Genomic DNA, 19,556 nt, shown 5'->3' with positions numbered 1-19,556 from the left:
GAGCCGCGCAAAGTGAGGCGGGGGAGGGGCTGCGCGCCCGAGAGTCTGAGTGCGTGTGCGCGCCATCAAGCGTAAAGGGCGGGGCAATGTGCGCGCGCGCGCAGCTCCTTTGCCACTGGGATAGTTTCATTCAGTGGGAACGTCAAGCAAGCGAAATCCATTCTGTCGCTAGCTGATTTTACTTTGTGTTAACTAAAGGAAATCTTTTATTTATCTTTCATTGGAAATCTATATATTAAGTAGAAATACTAAGGTCATAACAATTCATTCTGAACGCTCTGAAATCACTTATTTTTTTTTTTGTCCAACGCCCCCTGACTCGCCGGCACGAGAAAACCCCGACTTATGATATGCTGTTCGACTAGCCTTGATGTCTAGCTATTGGAGACAACACGTTTTCTAAAGGTAACTCCGTATTTTGGCCCTCTAGACCCGAAGGGAATTACACCCCTTTGATACAGAGTAATCCAGTAGGTATCTTTAGGAAAAATGACCGATAGCACTTGAAGTTGTGACCTCCACATCAGCCGACCTTTAATGGGATATGAGGGGTCCAAGTTACGCCCTTTCTCAAAACTTCTAAAAAAAAAATGGGGGTCGGTAATATTGGAATGTGGAGTTTCGCGTCATGCTATTTCGAAGTTGCTGATCACAAATCTCTACACTTTATAAAGTAACTAGCTTTGCTACCAGTCTAAGGTGGGTGGAAGTCTAAATAACATAGACCTCAGCGTTAATGTTTGCAGTGCACCAGCTATTGGAATGTATTTTGTAATTCATGTAGTAATCAAATGCATTGCAGTTGTCATTCCAACAGATGGTTCATCAGAAACATTTATAGTATAAGAGCACATGCATTTAAAATACAAGCATCAGGGGTTGAATGTTATTTAAAAAAAATGACTAGCTATGAAAAAAAATTGAATTCATATCATAAGACAGTTTTTCATAATTTCACATCTATGGGCTTTTTGGAGTAATTTAGTAATTTTTTTTTCTTTCACGCTTTTCATGACACTCCAGACCAGTTGATGGCAGTAATGTACCATAAGTGCATCTGTCAACTGCCATTAAAAAGACAAAAGAAAAAGAAAATAAACAAAAGGAAGGAACATCTAACTTTTCTACAATGCATTCGAGTTGTGGTCGTGTTAAAGGATAACTTTGGTATTTTTTAACTCAAACTTGTTTCTTGACAAACTGGCTATACATGCATAGACAAGCTGGAATTATGTTCTAAAGTTAAGTGCTTTCCATAAATTTATATATATATATGTGTGTGTACGTATATCTTGCCCGCTCTGGCACTGTGCAATGGAGGCTATGGGACACAGACAAATATACCAAATATGTCTACTTTTCAAGCCAAGCCAGTCCGCATCTTGGGATTATTCATATTGCATTATCCATATGTCAGTTATCCAGCCATTTGCACACAACTTGCATTTTTTGCTAAAATATTGTTAAATGAATGCTTCCCAAAAAACCGATGTGCATCAAAAGCAGGAAACACAAGTCACATGAGCTTGAGGTTTTGAACGGAAGGGAGGAATTTTGACCAATGAACGATGGAGGAGAGGTGGATCCATGAAAACATCTAGTTAAAATTTTTACTTGGTCACCATTACAAAATACACAAGAATAAGTTACTGACAAAAAATATATAATTTTGGTGTGGAATATTCCTTTTTAAGGTCCATCTTTTTAAGACAGTGGTAGGACCTGCAAAGATGTATGGAGCGGAGACATGGGCAGTTAAGGGAGTACAGCAGGAGAACTTGTCAGATGCAACAGAAACAAGAACATTGAGATGGATGTGTGGAGTTATAAAGGAGGACAGAGTGAGAAGCGAGACAATCAGAGGTAGCAGAAATGTAGGAGATATATCTAAGAAAGTACAGGAAAGTAGGTTGAAATGGTATGGACGTGTGATGGGGAGAGAAAATGGATATGTGGGCAAAAGACTGATGGGTGTGGAAGAGAAAGGGAGAGAGGCCAAAGCGGAGGTGCATATATAAAGTAACAAGAAGATCTGAAGGAGAAGGTCCTGAATAGAGAGAAGGTGCAGGGCCAGGCTGTGGAAAAGGTTGATCAGGCACATTGACCCCACATAGAAGTTAACTAATCTACCAAAAACAGCTGATTGATGGAGCTGGGCTAAGATGGAGGTCCTTCCAACAGATTTTCTTATCTCAGCAGAGGACCTCCTTGCCCCATTGCTCCGTTTGGCTGGATGTCCAACTCTAAGATGAGTCCTGGTGGGTATAAACATACTTCCATTTCACAATTACTAAGGCCGCTTTGCCATGGGAACATTCAAATAGCTTTACAGACTGGTCTTTCTCCTTGCCCTAATCTATGGCCCATCACAATTTGATTCTGGATGTATACTTGATGGCTTGTTTTTTGTCCTGATAATGCAGTGTGAATTGCGAGACCACCTATACACAGGCATGCATGTGTCCTTCGCAGTGGCCCAATCAGTTTTGTTTGCCACAGGTGGACTCTAATGAAGTTCTGGACACATCTCAAGAAGGAGAATGAAAGCAAGCAGGAGACGCTGGAAAACAATCTGGTAGAGAGATAGGAAAATGATACCGAAGCCTCGGAGCTTGTGTCAGTCAACCTGAAGCATAGTGAGCCGAATCACTGTGTCAAAACACCGCTGTCACGTGTCTTGTGACGTTTGAAGCTTCCAACGTCATCATTGCGTCACAGTGTGCTTTATTGGTTTGGTAGCGTTTCGTTGCTTTGACTCTAAATTAACAGGTAGCCTGTATAAAATGCATCATTCTCATTCATCGATGTTGGGTTGTGAGGAGAGATTTAGAGAACTTTTGTGACAGATGGCGACTAACAGCTTAAAACTGCGTTCAAAAGTTATAGTATAAATGGACAAGGAATTTAGCAGAATAAACCTTTTATTAATGGTAACATGACACTGAAATAGCGAGGGTCGCTTCACTTGCGCTCTTGAGAGCCTGCCTTAACCTCAGTTAACCACCAGATGTCGCTGTTCATACTGGGGCTGAAGATTTAATGCTTCGAATCTTTTTTGGCACGAATAGAAATAAAGTGTCAAAACTTCACGAGGCTTCGTTTTCCCACCACTACAATCTAGAGTGCCACAGCAAAGGGTCGGAATAGTTTTATAAATGATACAAGAGATTTCAGTTTTTGATATATTTGCAAAAGCTTTCTGTAAACATGGTTTTACTTTGTCATTGCGGATTATTAAATGTAGATTGACGGGGGGGAAAAATTAAATTTATCGATTTCAAATTTAGCCTAAAACACAATAAAAGTCATTGAATCTACTGTACATATTACTTTCACATACATACGCATCTTAATATATAGTGTACGAGATAAGCATGGGTTACACACACACTAAATATATATATATATATATATATATATATATATATATATATATATATATACACACACACACACATACATATACGAGGTGTGGCATAAAAGTAATGAGACTGGCAACACTGCAAGCGATCTGGCAATGCTGCGCTGATGTCCTTGATAGAGCACGTGTATCAGTCCCCTCCCATAGCGCAGTGCGAGTTTCAACTCCTTCCGTTAACTCCGTGATTTTTGTGACTGCTATTAGCGAAGTTGTGTTTTTGGTTGTGCGTCACGTAAAATGGAACAGCGGAATTTGGAGCAACGTTGTGCCATTAAACGGCAAGTGTGACGTTTGAAAAGTTAAAACAGGCCTATGGGGAGCATTCTTTATCCTGAGCTCAAGTTTTTCGCTGGCACAAATCATTTTTGGAAGGCAGAAAACACGTTGAAGATGAACACCGTTCAGGGAGGACTTCAACTTCGAAAACCAATGAAAACATCGAACGTGTGAACACTCTTGTGAGATCAGACCGTCGTTTAACATTAAGAATGTTGAGTGAACAATTAAATTTGAACACATTTACCATTCAAATTTTGACTGCACATTTGAACATGCGAAAGGTCTGTGCCGAAAAACTGCCCTCTCCATAACAGAATTTTTGACCTCAAAAGGCATTCCTGTGGTCCCCCAGCCCCCTTATTCACCTGACCTCAGTCCGTGTGACTTTTCCTTTTCCTAAACTGAAAAATGTCCTCAAAGGACGTCATTTCGGGACTTTAGAAAACATCCAAAAGAGTGTAACGGACATGCTGAAGACCATACCGGTTGAAGACTTCCAGCGCTGCTACCAACAGTGGGAACAACGTCTCCATCGGTGTGTAGCTGCCCAAGGGAACTACTTTGAAGGAGATAACATTGATGTTTGAAAAAAGTTAAAACTTTGGTAAATAAAAAATCAGTCTCATTACTTTCATGCCACACCTTCGTAGTTTAAATGTTAGTACATTATGCCCTTACAGCCACCTGTCACTCACACATTGGGGTGGGCACCATCGATCCTGGAGGGCTGCAGGTTTTTCTTCCAGCCCGGTTTTTGTTCTTAAGAAATCAATTGCTCAAGTGACATTTTGAGGCTTCATTTTATTGGTCTCACTTCTTAAGGTCCCCCACACTCAACTGCTTATTTCAGTCTTAAAACCGCTGCATTCTCTGTGTTTAATGGCTCCTTATTAGCAATAAGATGCAAATGACAAAAGAAGCCAGCAGTTCTCTATCCGACTTGTTTCCATTTACACCCGCTGGAATGCATCCTGCACTATTTGGTTTAATAAAACACTTAAGAATGTGTCATTTTAGGCTTCAGATTATTTGGATGACATCCTTGGAAAAGAAAAAAAATCTACACTATAAGAACCTAACATTGCAGACTAACGAGCCATACAATTAAATAAGGTCTGAGAAAAGTAGGGATTGGTTTCTAATTAAGCAACTGGTTTGGAATGAAAACCTGCAGCCATCCAAGGCCGATGTTACCCACCAATCAAATTATAAAATGTACACACATAGCATTAAGGTTCAGGTAGTTAACGGATTTGAAATTGAGTATTTTAAATGTGTACTTCATAACTGATTCCGTTATCCCATTTTTTTCCTGATCAATACTAAATTATATTAAAAATAGAGGTAATGCAATTACATGCATGCTATTAAATAGTACATTGAGATTTCCATCCATCTTCCAAACCTGCTTATCATCCTAAGAAGGGGAGCTGGGGCCTATCACAGAAATCATTGAGCCCAACACAGGAACCATCCCTGGACAGGGTGAACACACACACACACACGACAGGGTGAACACACACACACACACCACCACCTACTCAAAGCATCATGATGCACCAACATTGATGGACTGAAAGCCAGAAGTCTACGTGACCATCATCATCAGGTTCTTCCATGAAAACCCTAAATACAAAGAGGACTGTTTGACTTATGTTAGGTAGATTGCCCAGAGGGGACTGGGTGGTCTCGTGGTCTGGAACCCCTACAGATTTTATTTTTTCTCCAGCCTTTGGAGTTTTTTTTTTTTTTTTTTGTTTGTTCTGTCCACCCTGGCCATCAGACCTTACTCTTATTCTATGTTAATTAATGTTGACTTATGTTTATTTTTTATTCATTTTGTAAAGCACTTTGAGCTACATTTTTTTGTATGAATATGTGCTATATAAATAAATGTTGATTGATTGATTAGCACTGCCAATCCAGCTAACCCTAACTCATGCCATATATTTAGAAATGTGAGCCAAATAACATTTATATAGCACATTTTCATACAAATAATGTAGCTCAAAGTGCTTTACATGATGAAGAGAAGACAAAATAAATTCCACTTAACAGACCCCAACTCAAGCGATGTAAAAATGGCATTGATTAACATCCTACTGCTAGCCGTTGGTTGTGGGGAGTCCAATTGCAATTATAAACTTTTCTTCATCTCAATGTGAAAATTGTTGCCCGCTTTGGACCAGAAGAGACAGCAGGTCTGCAACTTGGCCCGTGAATCCGTGTCACCGACTCCAGCATTGAAGGTGGAGATACTGCAGCCGTCGGGCTCTTTTTTAGATTGGCTTAAATGCAACTTTGCTTACAGAGTTTTTGATCTTGTGTTCATTTCTATAGGGTAGTCCAGATTCAATTATGCAATTTATTACACTATAACTTAAGTTTATTACATAGAAAAAAACACCCAAAAAATCTTGGATCATCGACAAGTGCGCGAACTGACAACATGAAAAATCACCTCTGCGCCAAAATGGAATCGTCCCCAAATAAATCAAATTCATTCAGACGATCTGGATCTACATAATTAGATCTGGACCACCCTGTAGATAAATAACCGTTTTAATTTTTACTGTTAACTTACACGAGCAGTAGAGGAATAATGCTGATGTACCTACTCACACCCACACCTCTCCCAGCTTTAAATTGTGGACCAGATGTCATCAAAAGTGGCAGTTGGATGCAAAAATCACCTAAAAAATGAAGCTTTAGGACACATTTAGGAAAGTACCCCCACTTAATAAAACTGAAATATTAACAAGCATTACTAAAACTGGGATTAAAAAGTGTTTGGTTTAATTTAAATATGCAATCACCCTCAACATCACATATTCAAGATAGTAACAAATGACCAAACAGCATACATACAACTCAAACCAACCATATTCTTCCCCACTTTGGAGATGCAGTACTTTTTTTACAGCTTTAACATGTGCAAAGCCAGGACCAAGTTTAGTGAAGACGTGAAGAATAAATTAAAAGACCCTTCAACTGCTGTGTGATCCTCAACCCAATATGCATTTTTTCCTCTCTCTTTTTAGGTCAGGGATGTCAAACTCTGTTCCTGGATTTGGTTGGGGGGCTTGCATCTACAGATTCCTGCCACACTCTCCATTAATCAAAAATTAGTAATTGTGGAGCATACTTAACGGCCTCGATTTTAACACTCATTTTATTGAGCTCATTCCTTCAACAAGCAGCCAAACAATGAGATACAAAGTAAGCCAAATAACTAGGTTAACGTCCCATTTGTACCAGTGTGTCAATATGTCTCACTTGAATACCTTAAATGGTTTAAAAAAAAAAAAAAAAGCCACACACAACACAAAAAGGTGGTCTGAGAAACACTGATCTGTACCTGCCCACAAAATACTACGCCAGTTTTGGAAATTCCTGCTATGGCAGGAGAAAACTAATAAGCTGTAAATGTGATTCATTACATTATGGGCCAATATTGGAAAATGACTGGAATGAAAAATGGTGGCTCTCAATGATTGTTCAGTTACTTGGCTACCTACTGGCTTATTTTGCATCTCTTTGGCTTCTAGTTAAAGAAAAACTAAATCATAAATCTCATGTTATATTAGAAGCATTAACTCATTACTAAATAAAGCAGCTGAAATAAAAACCTGCAGCCACTGTGGACCTCCAGCATCAGAGTTGAACAGCCCCTGCTTTAGGTATAACCAGATTAATGCAGTCATTTAGTAAGCATTGATTTTTGAAAAAGTCCTAAATACCTGAAAAGCATACTTTCATCTCAAGTCCTATGAATTAATACTACAGCTAGGCTCCAGTTATCAAAACCTAAAAACAAAGTTAACACAGCTGGATTAGTTTTTATATAACCATTTGAAAGAAGGGAATCAGTACATGAAACCTAAACTAGAATTTTATACTTTAAAAAAAAAAAAAAGCCTAGTCACATATGCAGGGGTCCTCAACCCCAGTCCTGGAGGACCGCAGTGGCTGCAGGTTTTTGTTCTAACCCAGTTGCTTAATTAGAAAGCAATTCTTGCCAAGAATTCAATTTCATGGCTTATTTGTACTTTATCTCTGCCATGTCAGGTAACTCGTATCTTAGACTTTCTTCCCCTTTCTAAGGGGATCAGCCAAAGGATTTGAAGTCTAAAACAGATGAGCAATTCTCAGTGCTTCACTTTCCTTCCAAGTATTTAATGCTGGTTTGGTCATTTGCATCGTATTACTTAGGAGCAATTTAAAACCAAGAATACAGCAGTTTAAGACTAAAATAAGCAATAAGGGTTCAAAATCTTAATGAGTGAGACAAGTTAAGCAGAAAAATCACTGGAGCAGTATGTATGTGTATAATATATATATATATATATATATATATATATATATATATATATATATATATATTTTAATTATATACACACACACACACACTTCTTAAGCAACTGGGATGGAGCAAAAACCTGCAGCCACTGGGGCCCTCCAGAAACATGATTGAGGACTCCGGGGAAAGAAAAAAAAACCAAAAAACAAGATTTGGACACAAATTAAGGGGCAATTTAAACAATCGAGCTTTAAAAGTGCATCCATGGAAAGAATGGAAGGAACCTGAAATACCAAATTCTAAACCCCCAGACTTGCATAAACATTTAACCTTATTCAAGTAATAAAATGCCTTACAGGTTTATGAAGGTAAACATTTCCAACAAATGTACATAAATTTAAACCCCGCATTATTTTTTAGGATCAATAAAAAGTGCACTTGTTCAAAAAAAGTTCAGATCTTTTATTAATGGAAATGCAAACAATGCATCATCAGCAATTTAGTTTAAACACTTTAACCTGGACCCATTCATAAAGAATGCTTCTACACACAAGCAAGCATGATATACAACCTCTCGTTATTGCTTGTGTTAGGATAGCAGCAGATCCTCTTACATGATCCGGAGGCGGTGTATACATTGCAGTACTGGGTGACTTGAACAGACCAGTATTTATTTCCTTGTTAAATTGTCCAACAAAAGCAGCAACTACTGCTGAAAAAAAGTCCACTGGCCAGTAATATTAACTGTGTATTTTGACTTGAGAATGTCATTGACAAGTGATGAGGGAAAAAAAAAAAAAAAAAAATTCCAGTTACAAAGTCATATTCTGTCATTTGTCCGAAATGTCTTAAATACAAAATGAAATCTTGCAAATGTTTCAGAAGATGTATGGCCATTTACTGGAGAATTTAAAGAAAGCTGCAGCTATGTTTAAACATTTGCAGAGCAGCAGAGAGAACTTTGAACATGCAGTCAGGCAAAATGATAGCTTAAACTTTTGTACAGCACAACTGTAAAGTTATTCAAATTATTCCCACTGAACACTCTTCTAAAGAAACTGAAGATCTGCTTAAAATGCAGTATATTCCAAAGCAGCGTTTAGAAAATGCCCTCGACTCTGACAGGTTAGGTTGTTCCTTAATTTTCAAAAACAGCACAAAATGGAGTCGAACTTTAAAGATGCACTCTTGGACTGGCAATCATATCCATGAAATCTAAACAAATATCAGATCTCACCATAGCTTTTCAAAACAAGTCACTCCTTCCCACAGTTGGGAGTGTTTACATTTAGGGGCATTAAAATCTCAGCTAGTATTTAAAAAATTACATACAAAGTTCAAGAACTACTAGTCTTACTTTTGATGGAATACTTAAGACAAAAACCAGACCAAAAAAAAAGAAGTCTTTGGTTAAATACACTGTAGGTTTATTTCAATAAGCAGAGGGAACAAACAAGTCCCCACTCCCACAGTAGCACACAACCAGTAACATTTCTACCCTTCTCCCCCCCCGCCAAAAATAATCCAGTACAAAAAAGCCCACACAAATTCCATAAAAAAAAAAATTTAAAACCTATTCCACAATTAAGACAAACCCAGTTCAAAAGGTTTTTCCTCCCCAACCAAAATGAAAATCCGCAGTGTCCCATCTTAGCTGGTATCCATCTGTGAAGGAATAAAAAGAGAAGGTAAGTTACACTAAAGTGCAGCCCACAAGGAAGGAGTTATTTGGGGCGGTGGAGGAACGGAGTGCAGTCAGAAGAGAGGATTCTGTACTGCAATTATGTACCCCCATTCAGCTAAATCTAGTACTACAAAAGCCACTGCTGAACAAAAGGGAGAGAAGTCAAAGTAAAAAGGTACAGACAAAATGAGCAAGTTTCCATTTAAGATATTAGCAATTGTCTCCACTGATTGGTTCACTCATACTCAACACTTAGTGTACACAAATATTCATCCTGTGACCTTGTACTGCCACAAATTGAAATAGCTTAAAAATCGCTACAAACCACTTCAATGTATATGCTGATATTCAGAGGGGAAAACTTCAATTACTGAACAAAACAGGTTTTTGAGATGGGATTTCAAGTTGGCACCCACCCCAGGCTAGAATAGAGCAATCAGAAAAACAATGCTAGTCTATGTTAAACCAAAGAAACAGCTCGAATGTTAGGTGTAATAAAACCATGAAAGCAGATTGTGCATTTTTGATTCCTGTGACCAAATTAGAACCAAACTGTGTAAACAAAGTCAAAATGTGGACAAGACTAAATTTGAGATGCTGCAAAACTACCACGGGGTGGTTCTGGTCACAAATCAGAGTTCCAAATACCTCGTAACTCTCAACTGCAGCAACACTGTGCTGGTACCACGAGTCTTGCTCATAGGTCTCATTATGCAATCTCACATCAGACTGTCCAAATGCTTGTAAACAATTACAGACTAAGCAGGCCACTAATTGGCAACTGGCTCAGAGGAGTGCAAGATGTCACCCCAAACTTCCCACGGATTAGAAAAATCGGCCGTTAAGAAAGCAGACACCACTTGGTTGTTTCACAAGCAAGATTAGGTATACAAGTAGGTTTCACATTTTTTGCTCCACTGAAAGACTGAGATCTTTGCTTCCCCACACTATGCAACTCATCAATTCCACTCGGGCATGGTAAACGTTAACATTATACAATGTTACTAGCCATGTGCGCCCAACTTACGTGTTAAAAGTTGTCTGTGAAGGGCTCCCTGTTTAAACGTGGCTGCCAGTCGTGAACTGGGCCCTTTGTCGCACAGCATTAGGATTTTTTATAAGGAAAACAAAATTACAAAAGAAAACCCTTGGACATTGATTTGATAAGAACGGCCTACTCGACATTACTGTCCGAATCGTAATTATGTGGTGGTGTACGAGCATTTCTGCTTCTGTCCGTTCACAGTCCGTCTCGTTTTCACGACGCTCATTTCCTCTCACAATGTCTTCTCAACCTTTCTCCAATCTCGCAGGTTGCTTTGTGGCAATCCAAAGAGTAAGGCAATATACACGGAGCAATGGTTATAAAAGGGGGACACATGGGTATCCAGGGTCTTTTAAAGCATAAATAGGGATCACTTCACTGACATGTGAGCAAGCCACGGTACAACTGTGAGACACGCAGCACTTGCCGGATACAACAATTTCCGGAACATGCGGTTACGTTGTCATTCATTTTACCCACTGTCTGTCTTTCATTCATGTTACGTAGGCGCGTACCTTTTATCTTTGGCAATCTAATGCTCTAACCAGGCCTCAGGGGCTAACCAGCGTAACACTGCCCACCACCCCTTTCGTTATTCCGGCACATTGTTGACATCCGTGAGTAACAACAACGTACTAAACTGGAAGGTGGTCTACGCATGCGTGGAATTCGGACAAACAAAGATCAAGATCTAAATGAAGATCTCTTTAGTTAATTTAAAGCACAACGATTTGTTTAGTTTGAATGTCTGTGTTTTGAGGTGTGACTGGCGTACTACAGTCTTCAGTAGTATAAGCCCAGAGGAGATTCTTAATGTAATGCCTATGTTTTAGCTGTCTCTCTGCCATCTAGTGCTTCTTCCAATTCAAAGATCAAGATCCAAATGATTATATATAGAGATTGACTTATACGTGCCTTGCACACTCCACCTTGCATCTTCATCACTCTTTAATATTGTTTCAGTATGCCAATGCTGGAGAATGAGAATTTCCCTATGGGGATTAATAAAGTATCTATTTCCGTTATTTTAGCCTTAAAATAGTGCCTTATCAGGGGCCTATTTTATTGACCTTAAGGTTAGTGTGTTGGTGAGAAGGCCCTCTCAAGTGGCATCCACTTTCTGAACAAGATCCAAAACTGTGTACACCCACCCTTGCAGATTAAAAATAGGCATAAAAACCCACACTAAAAATATTACATGGACTCCAACTCACCCTTGCATTGTATGCATCAAGCTGTGCATCAAGTTCTTCTGCAGACAGCTGCTGTTTGCCATTATTATTATTTCGGCCGCCTCTTCCTCTGCCTCTGCTTCCACCACCAATGCCCCGTCCACCTCGTCTCATAGGTCCTCCAAATCCCCCGCCAATTCTGGTCCTTTTCATTCCACCGCCACGTCCAAGGCTGTATGAAAGGGGGGGTTGGAATAAAATTTGAGACACACTTCAATTAGAAGTTGACAATTTTCTTGAGCAAGTGTAAATAGATTCTGAGAAGTGCCTACCTCTGAACAGGTGGTCGCCTTTGTGTATCGATCTGTGATGTGACAAGCTGAATGTTCATTGGACGGCCTAAAAAAAAAAAATACAGCAGATTCACATGTTGCAATTAGCACATAGGTAAACATTTCATAAAGGTCACAATTCTTAACCTTATCGAAACAAATATACAATACTGACCATCAAGAGGAACACCGTTATACTGCTTCATTGCCTTTAATGCATCCGCTTTCCTTTCAAAATGTACATCTGCAGTACCTAAGCTGCGGCCAGAACGATCATAATGTACTGCTGCTTTTTTCAAGGTACCAAATTCTGCAAAAAGTTCCTAAAAAGAACAGAAGAAACTACTTTGAGAGACTAAAAACGTAGACTAGCACAACAGAATAAATTACTGGGTTCCAAGAATGAGATGGAAAACGTTAACTGCAATTACCTGAATATCAGCATCTGATACACCAAAGTCAAGATTGGAGACCAGAAGCTTCCCACCGGTCTCCACACCAGCACCACCCCCACTGCCTCCGAAGCCACTGTCAAACAGGTCATGTTGCCATTTGTCTGGAAGCTGCTTTGGCTGCAAAAGAAACAGAGACGGGCCTTGCTGACTTCCTAATAAATGTCTTACTGCAGTTTCAGCTGCTCCTGTGCTAAAATTAGAACTGGTGAGAAAACTTTACACTTATTAAATCAAGTTAGGATTAAGCAAGTTACATTTCATCCTTATAGAAGCAATTAAACATCTATGCATACCAGTAAAACCCACTAGCATATAAATCTTTGGATATCAAAAGTATAAAAACTGTCAATTTCTGTAATTTAGATATATAAAAAAAAAAGGTGCAGCTTTTACATGAATTTGAAAGTCAATTAGTAAACCCTCTCACCCACACAAAAATCTGGCTAAAAATAACCTGAAATCTTCCAAAAAAAAGCATGACCTAGTGAGAAATCTGTAGATGTCAAGTTTTAAAATTTTAACCACACATGAGCACTTAAAATAAAAAAAAAAAAAAAAACTAAAACACATTGAGCAAAAACTATGGATTCCTCTTTCTCAATCAACCCAGGATGGTTCTCCTACCCAGTGAGTGCCCCAGCCAAAATCCTCCCTTTCCCTCATGCAAGAAACTCAGTTGCCCGGAGAACAGGATCAGGCAGCTGCTAAGGAGTCAACTTGGGTGGCCGCCAAAGGAAAACTGCCAGCGGGAGTCGCTCGTAGTCCCCCAGAAAGTCAGCCGGGCTTCATTCTCGTTCGATGGCCTCCGTAATGGATGATCGTGGCCCATCTGATCAACTGGAAGTCGCATTCTTCGAGTGGAGGTCGGGTCATTCCTCTTTCAGATCGACGGCGATGTGGTATTAATAGTTATTAGTCTTCTCTGATAAGACCTCCCCCCTCACAAACTCGATTACGTGTCCAGGATAAATACTATATGTCCATAAACACGATCCAATAAACATGTGGGTATGACATTGTCCAAATGCATTAAAGTCTATAATCCAGACTGGTTTGCAAGTGTTCATGAAGATTTCAAGAGAGTCCAGCTTCCATTTTGTAGCTACGCCATTTTCTCAACAGCTTAAGTGATTGAATCACAGAAAAAGGAGGGGGAGGTTTGTCATTAGAAAGTCTACTTTGCTTTTTTTTTCCTTTTTAGTCACTAAGTTTGGCGCATCTGCTTCAACATCATCATCATGAGTTCCAAGTCCATTCTGCGACTGTTTTTTAAACGCGGCGACTAAAGATGCTGGATGCATTCTTCACTGCGCTGGGAAATGTTACTTTCTGTACGTTGCCCGGGGCCAATCCGCCTCTTCACGAAGTGAATTATACAAACAATAAAGATTTACTGTCCTCTTGAAGAAATCAAAAACTGGAAAAAAAAGATGTTATACGGAGAGGGGGAAAAAAAAACTCGAATTCCCGCCCGTCTCTCCAATTGAGCCAAAATGGCGCCGCATTCACCCGCTCTCCGTAAACGAACACTTATTAGAACAGGTTAAAACTTTTCTAAAAATAGGGAAAAAAATACAAAATGTATGCATTCTTTAGGCACTCCCTCCAACACAAAATAAAAATATGAATTTAAATTCTCTACTCGGCCAATCATCTTTCCTTCATTTTAAAGCTTCCAGACTTCAGGGTTAACAACTGCTACCAGGTTATATAATTTTTTTAAAGCAAAACTTGTACGAGAAAGGAGATTCTGCTTGCCGTCTGCAACGGATTCCTCTACCCATCTTTCTCTCTCTTTTCTCCTACCCTGCTGTACGGTGTAGGCCTATTTCTTCCACGGAGCAAACTCTGGCGATTCCGCATGGGGCCTGATCCACCTCCCCGTCCACCAAAACCTCCGCCTAGTCGGCCTGCTCCTCCGGCGCCACGGCCCACGCCCGTCCCTCCGCGGCCCCGGCCTCTCCCTCCTCGGCCGCCGCCACGCTGCTGCTGCCGGTTCTGCTTGATGATGTCGTCCAGGGACATATCCATTTTATCCGCCATTATAATCTTCTGGAATCGTTCCGTACGTCGCAAAAAATGGTTGAGGTGCTACTTCAAGGTACAAAGAAAATCTGCGCCGAAATATGAAACTCCAAAAACGTAACTGCGAAGAATGATAAACGTCTGTTTAATGGCTGCCTTTTGTAGCCAGCTTTGAAGCCCACGCCGGGTGACGTAATTAACACTCGACGCATGTGCAGTGAGCCTCTAATGACTTCTCGGGAAATGTAGTTTAAATTCTACTAAAAAAAAGGGAAACCAGTGGCCATATTGTGAAGTTGACTACAGATGATACAATGTAGTGTGGTCGTAATGTGCTTGCTTTCTCTGTTCTTTTTATTTATTGATAAGGGTATCCCATGGAAATAACGTATGCACACAAACGCTTGCACTTCGAAATTTTTAAATGGTTTTGAAAAAAAGTTTTCCTTTGATCAAGGTACAAGTAAACTGATTTGAAAATATAGCCAATACATAACTAATATTGTAAATGACAATTACTGCTTGAAATGACTAATTTATAATTTATTATTCTCATATTAATTGTAATGCTCCATTTTCAACAATCAGTTTCTTCCAGTGCCTTAATTGTAAACTCTCTTGGCTCATTCTTAATTGATCATATTTAAATGCTGATTATTTAAAAAAAAAAAACAGCACTGTAATTATCCCTTTTGGCAGAATATCTATCTATCTATCTATCTATCTATCTATCTATCTATCTATCTATCATATAGTGCCTTTACTCACTCTATCTATCTATCTATCTGTCTATCTATCTATCTATCTATCGTGTTATTACTCACTCTATCATATACTGCATTTCATATATATTTATCTGTTATATAGTGCATTTCATATCTATCCATGTGTCATATAATGCCTTTCTAATTATCTATTATATAGTGTCTTTACTCACTATTTGTCTATTATATAGTGCCTTACTCTATCATCTATCTATTATATAGTGCCTTTTATATCTATCTGTCTATCTTTAAAGAAATAAGTATTCAGGTGGTAAATTAAATGTATTATTACTTGGCTGACACCTTTACCCAAGGCTCCTTATAATATTCAAGTTGTACGACTGGTTTAATTTCTTTTGTTTTTCCAATTGGAGCCCAACCAGTTAAAGTGACTTTTTCAGGGTCACACAGTGTCACTAATGAGATCTGAACACGCAACCTCACAGTATGAAGTGCAAAGCCTTAACCACTACGCCACAATGCCACTTTTAAAAAATTGTATCCACAGCAATACAATGTATAGTGCCTCACTGCGACTTCTCTTTTTATCTTAAGCAAAGTAAATTTTTTTCTTTTTAGTATTCTTTCATTTTTCATTTAAGCCCTGTGTTGGCTGGGATTGGCTCCAGCAGACCCCCGTGACCCTATTCGGATTCAGCGGGTTAGACAATGGATGGGTGGATGGATGGAATTTGTTGTTTGTTTTAATATAATAAAATATACTTAAGTTTATGTAAAAAGCCAAATTTTCCACTGGGGACAAATAAAGTTTCATCTATCTATCTATCTATCTATCTATCATATAGTGCCTCTCCTATCTATCTATCTATCTATCTATCTATTATATAGTGCCTCTCCTATCTATCTATCTATCTATCTATCTATCTATCTATCTATCATATAGTGCCTCTCCTATCTATCTATCTATCTATCTACAGTATCTATCTATCTATCTATCTATCTATCTATCTATCATATAGTGCCTCTCCTATCTATCTATCTATCTAAACCATCAGATTCTTTACTATTGGAATTGCTTCAAAGGCCCTGATTTAATCTGGCTATTTATCTTTCATAATATGTTTTAAAATATTGAGGGCATTCATTTTATTTTAATTACATTTTGTACCCTAGAAATATTACACCCACTAAACTATTTTTGTAGAACAACAAACACATAACTGTAAAAAAATCTACTTACATCATTGGAAAAAAAAGGTGCGTCAGTTTGATCGCCGATCTTCTCGATCAGTTTGGATGGTTATTGTCCTATGAAGGCCTTTTTGAAGGAAACAGCTCGTGCTGTAAAGTTTAGAGTTTGGTGTTGTAGGTAGGGCTATATTATCAGGTTTACATTTAAAGAAAATCTATTTATAATTCTTCACTATCGACAGAGATTTTTACCATTATGAATAGTGGCAATAATATTTATATTATTATATTAATATTTTGAATCATAAATGCAATACTAAAATTAGTAAAAAGTATTCACTTAAGGAATATCTTCCTGAAAGACTAAACAATTATTTAACCTAAGACATGGATGTTGACCTTCATATTCTGTACTCCTTTGCGCATTATATCAAATGTTGGTGTGATTTAACCAACTACAGTACTAAGTGTTATACAATATAAAGAAGTTTTTATTTACTTTAATTCCAATTTGAAATTTATAAAGTATTTAAGTTTTGTTATATTATCTTTGATTACAAATAAATGTTAAAAAATATTTACAGTTATAATCTCCTGCAAACTAAAAGGCGTTTCAGCTGCTTCATTTGAATGGAAACATTTAAACATTCAAAATCAATAGGTTGTTGACTATCATCATTCAGATATTTAACTTATTCTTTTCCTCAAATAGTACGAGACATATTTTCAATAATTTTGTTTAATTAACATATTTTACAACCAATGAAGCACATCTTGCAATATAATTAACTAATTTAATTAGTCTAATAAAGAACCAGATGGAACTTACATAAAACGTAACAATAAGGAAAAGTGAATATAAATATCAAAGACTCGCAACTCATAAAAGACAATAAATCAATAACATTCTAGAATAAGCATTTAAACTGAGGAAGCGGGTTCTCTTCCCCTTTTTATTCTATTTATGTACTTATTATTCCTATTATTAAAGCTTTACTCTGTTGGCCTAGCTCTCTTTCTCATGGTTGTAGATTTGATCCAAACCTAATTTTGTAAAATTTGACTTGCTTGTATGGAATCTTATTTGATTTTAATAAATTCAATAAAATGTTTAAAAATAAATAAATAAAAAAATAAAGTACAATAAATTATATAGGGGTAAATAAACTAATAAATATCCATTAGACCATATTAACTAATTCGATTCCATTTGATTTACTGTTTCATACGAGTGTTCACAGAGTGTAGGCACACTGCACTGTGACCAGTTCTCAGCTAAAAAGCAAATTACATTATTACTTCAAGTAAAAAAAAAAACAGATATGTTAAAGCTCCTTATATAATACGTTACCGTGGCTGTCTGTCTGTCTGGGATTTTAAATCACCTGTAGCTCGCAAACTGTTTGAACTATTGACCTGAAATTTGGTACACATATACTACGTGACCTCTACTATCCGCTTTCTGGGTGATGATTGACCTCCAAGGTTATTCTTCTTTTTATTTTTATTTTATTTTATTGTGGAATCAACTCTCGGCAGCGGGCAGCCGCGTGTCGCAGGTGTACGGGTGCCATTCTCATCCCTACCACCTTCACCATCACATCTCTTAAATCATTCTTGAGGCAGATTGAAGACTTAAGTGCCAGCTTAAGTGAAAAAATTAAGAAAAACATACTAAGTAATCACAACACAAACATTGATTTAATCACTTTTAACATGAAGAGATGGCAAGAAGAAGTGGGCCGCTAGGGTGGAGAAAAGAAAAGCTGCTCAGGAAGCAGCAACCGCATCAACCTCTAAGCAAATGAATGGTAAAAGTACAGAGAAAGTGTATTCACTGCACATTATCATGCAGTGTGCCGTTACTGGTTTATAATAAATGCAATGAAAACTAAAGAGATGGTTATTGATTTTTGAAAAATAAAGGCAGAGGTCCCATGTTAAGGAAATAAACAGCGAACTAGTAGACCAAGTCACATCCTACAAATCCTTAGGTTGTGGAGATTGATGACCAATTACAATTTATTGAAGCTACTTCAGATACCCATAAACCATTTTAGAAAAGGCTGTTCTTCTCGCGTAAATTGAATGACTTTAGCAAGAACCTCCACATTCTCCCTTTGTTTTACTTATCTGACTTGCTGGGTGTTCTTTTTGTTGGCTTAATTTGTATCTTTGGCAGCATGCGGACCCAAGACGAAATCAAACCCCGGCTCCCGATTAGGGCCATTTGGGGTGGAAGAAAAATCAGCACAACAGTAACTTCATGAGGATCTGGTTCTTTAAAAGCTCCATCAGATCCTAAATGATTCTGCACACTCATTACATTGCAAATTTCATTTTAGCTCTGTGGCACTAAACAGATTCTTACAGTGTCAAGTAAAAACCTAACAGATATGAGACCATTCATACCCTCAGCAAATTGGCAGATAAATGAGAAGAGGAAACTGGCATACACGTCCATCACTGCCATGGCAGATTCACATACGTCACTGTACAGAGAGAGAAATGTTTTTTAAGATATGTATTTGCATTATGTAAGTATTTATGCTTAATGTTATGCATGCATGCTGGTGTTCGGATATATGTATTTCCTTATGCTTTATTTTCTCCTTCCTTGTCTTTTTATATTTAAAACCTATAGCTGTGTTCTGTAAGCTTATTATTGATGCACAAACCAAATGAATTCCCTATATGGGATAATAAATTTGAGTTCATTAAATTTACTAATCTTTCGGCAGTTCTCTTCATCACATATTTTAATAACGGCAGAAAAGTAATTTATTCAATAATAATAATAATGACAACAACAATAATAATTATATAACGCCTTTCCCATGTATTTGCAGAAAATCTGGAAAAGAGTAATTTTTAGGATGCATATATTTAAAAATCAAAAACGTACCTAAAATAATAAGGACATTAAC

General features: G+C 37.9%; 1 protein-coding gene across 1 annotated transcript; it reads right to left on the bottom strand.

Moving 5' to 3' along the window:
* Positions 1-8,441: 8,441 nt before the first annotated feature.
* On the bottom strand, positions 8,442-14,901 carry alyref (Aly/REF export factor). Its single transcript, XM_039739293.1, has 6 exons — positions 14,495-14,901; positions 12,665-12,805; positions 12,409-12,556; positions 12,234-12,300; positions 11,944-12,133; positions 8,442-9,665 (listed from the first exon to the last, which is right to left on the bottom strand). The coding sequence occupies exons 1-6, from the start codon at positions 14,729-14,731 to the stop codon at positions 9,651-9,653; spliced, it is 798 nt and encodes a 265-aa protein (XP_039595227.1). The 5' UTR covers positions 14,732-14,901; the 3' UTR covers positions 8,442-9,650.
* Positions 14,902-19,556: the final 4,655 nt, after the last annotated feature.

This window comes from Polypterus senegalus, chromosome 17, assembly GCF_016835505.1.
Source record: "Polypterus senegalus isolate Bchr_013 chromosome 17, ASM1683550v1, whole genome shotgun sequence".
NCBI lineage: Eukaryota > Metazoa > Chordata > Cladistia > Polypteriformes > Polypteridae > Polypterus > Polypterus senegalus.
Note: the sequence above shows the minus strand (reverse complement) of the source record. Positions and strands in the feature narration are given on the sequence as shown.

Bases quoted from the DNA above. Each gene is read 5' to 3' on its own strand.
- alyref (XM_039739293.1), bottom strand. From the start codon at position 14,731: ATGGCGGATAAAATGGATATGTCCCTGGACGACATCATCAAGCAGAAC. The intron at 12,301-12,408 runs GTCAGTATTGTA...TTTTTTTTTTAG, and splicing joins TAACGGTGTTCCTCTTGATG to GCCGTCCAATGAACATTCAG. The intron at 12,134-12,233 runs GTAGGCACTTCT...CCTTTCATACAG, and splicing joins AGGCGACCACCTGTTCAGAG to CCTTGGACGTGGCGGTGGAA.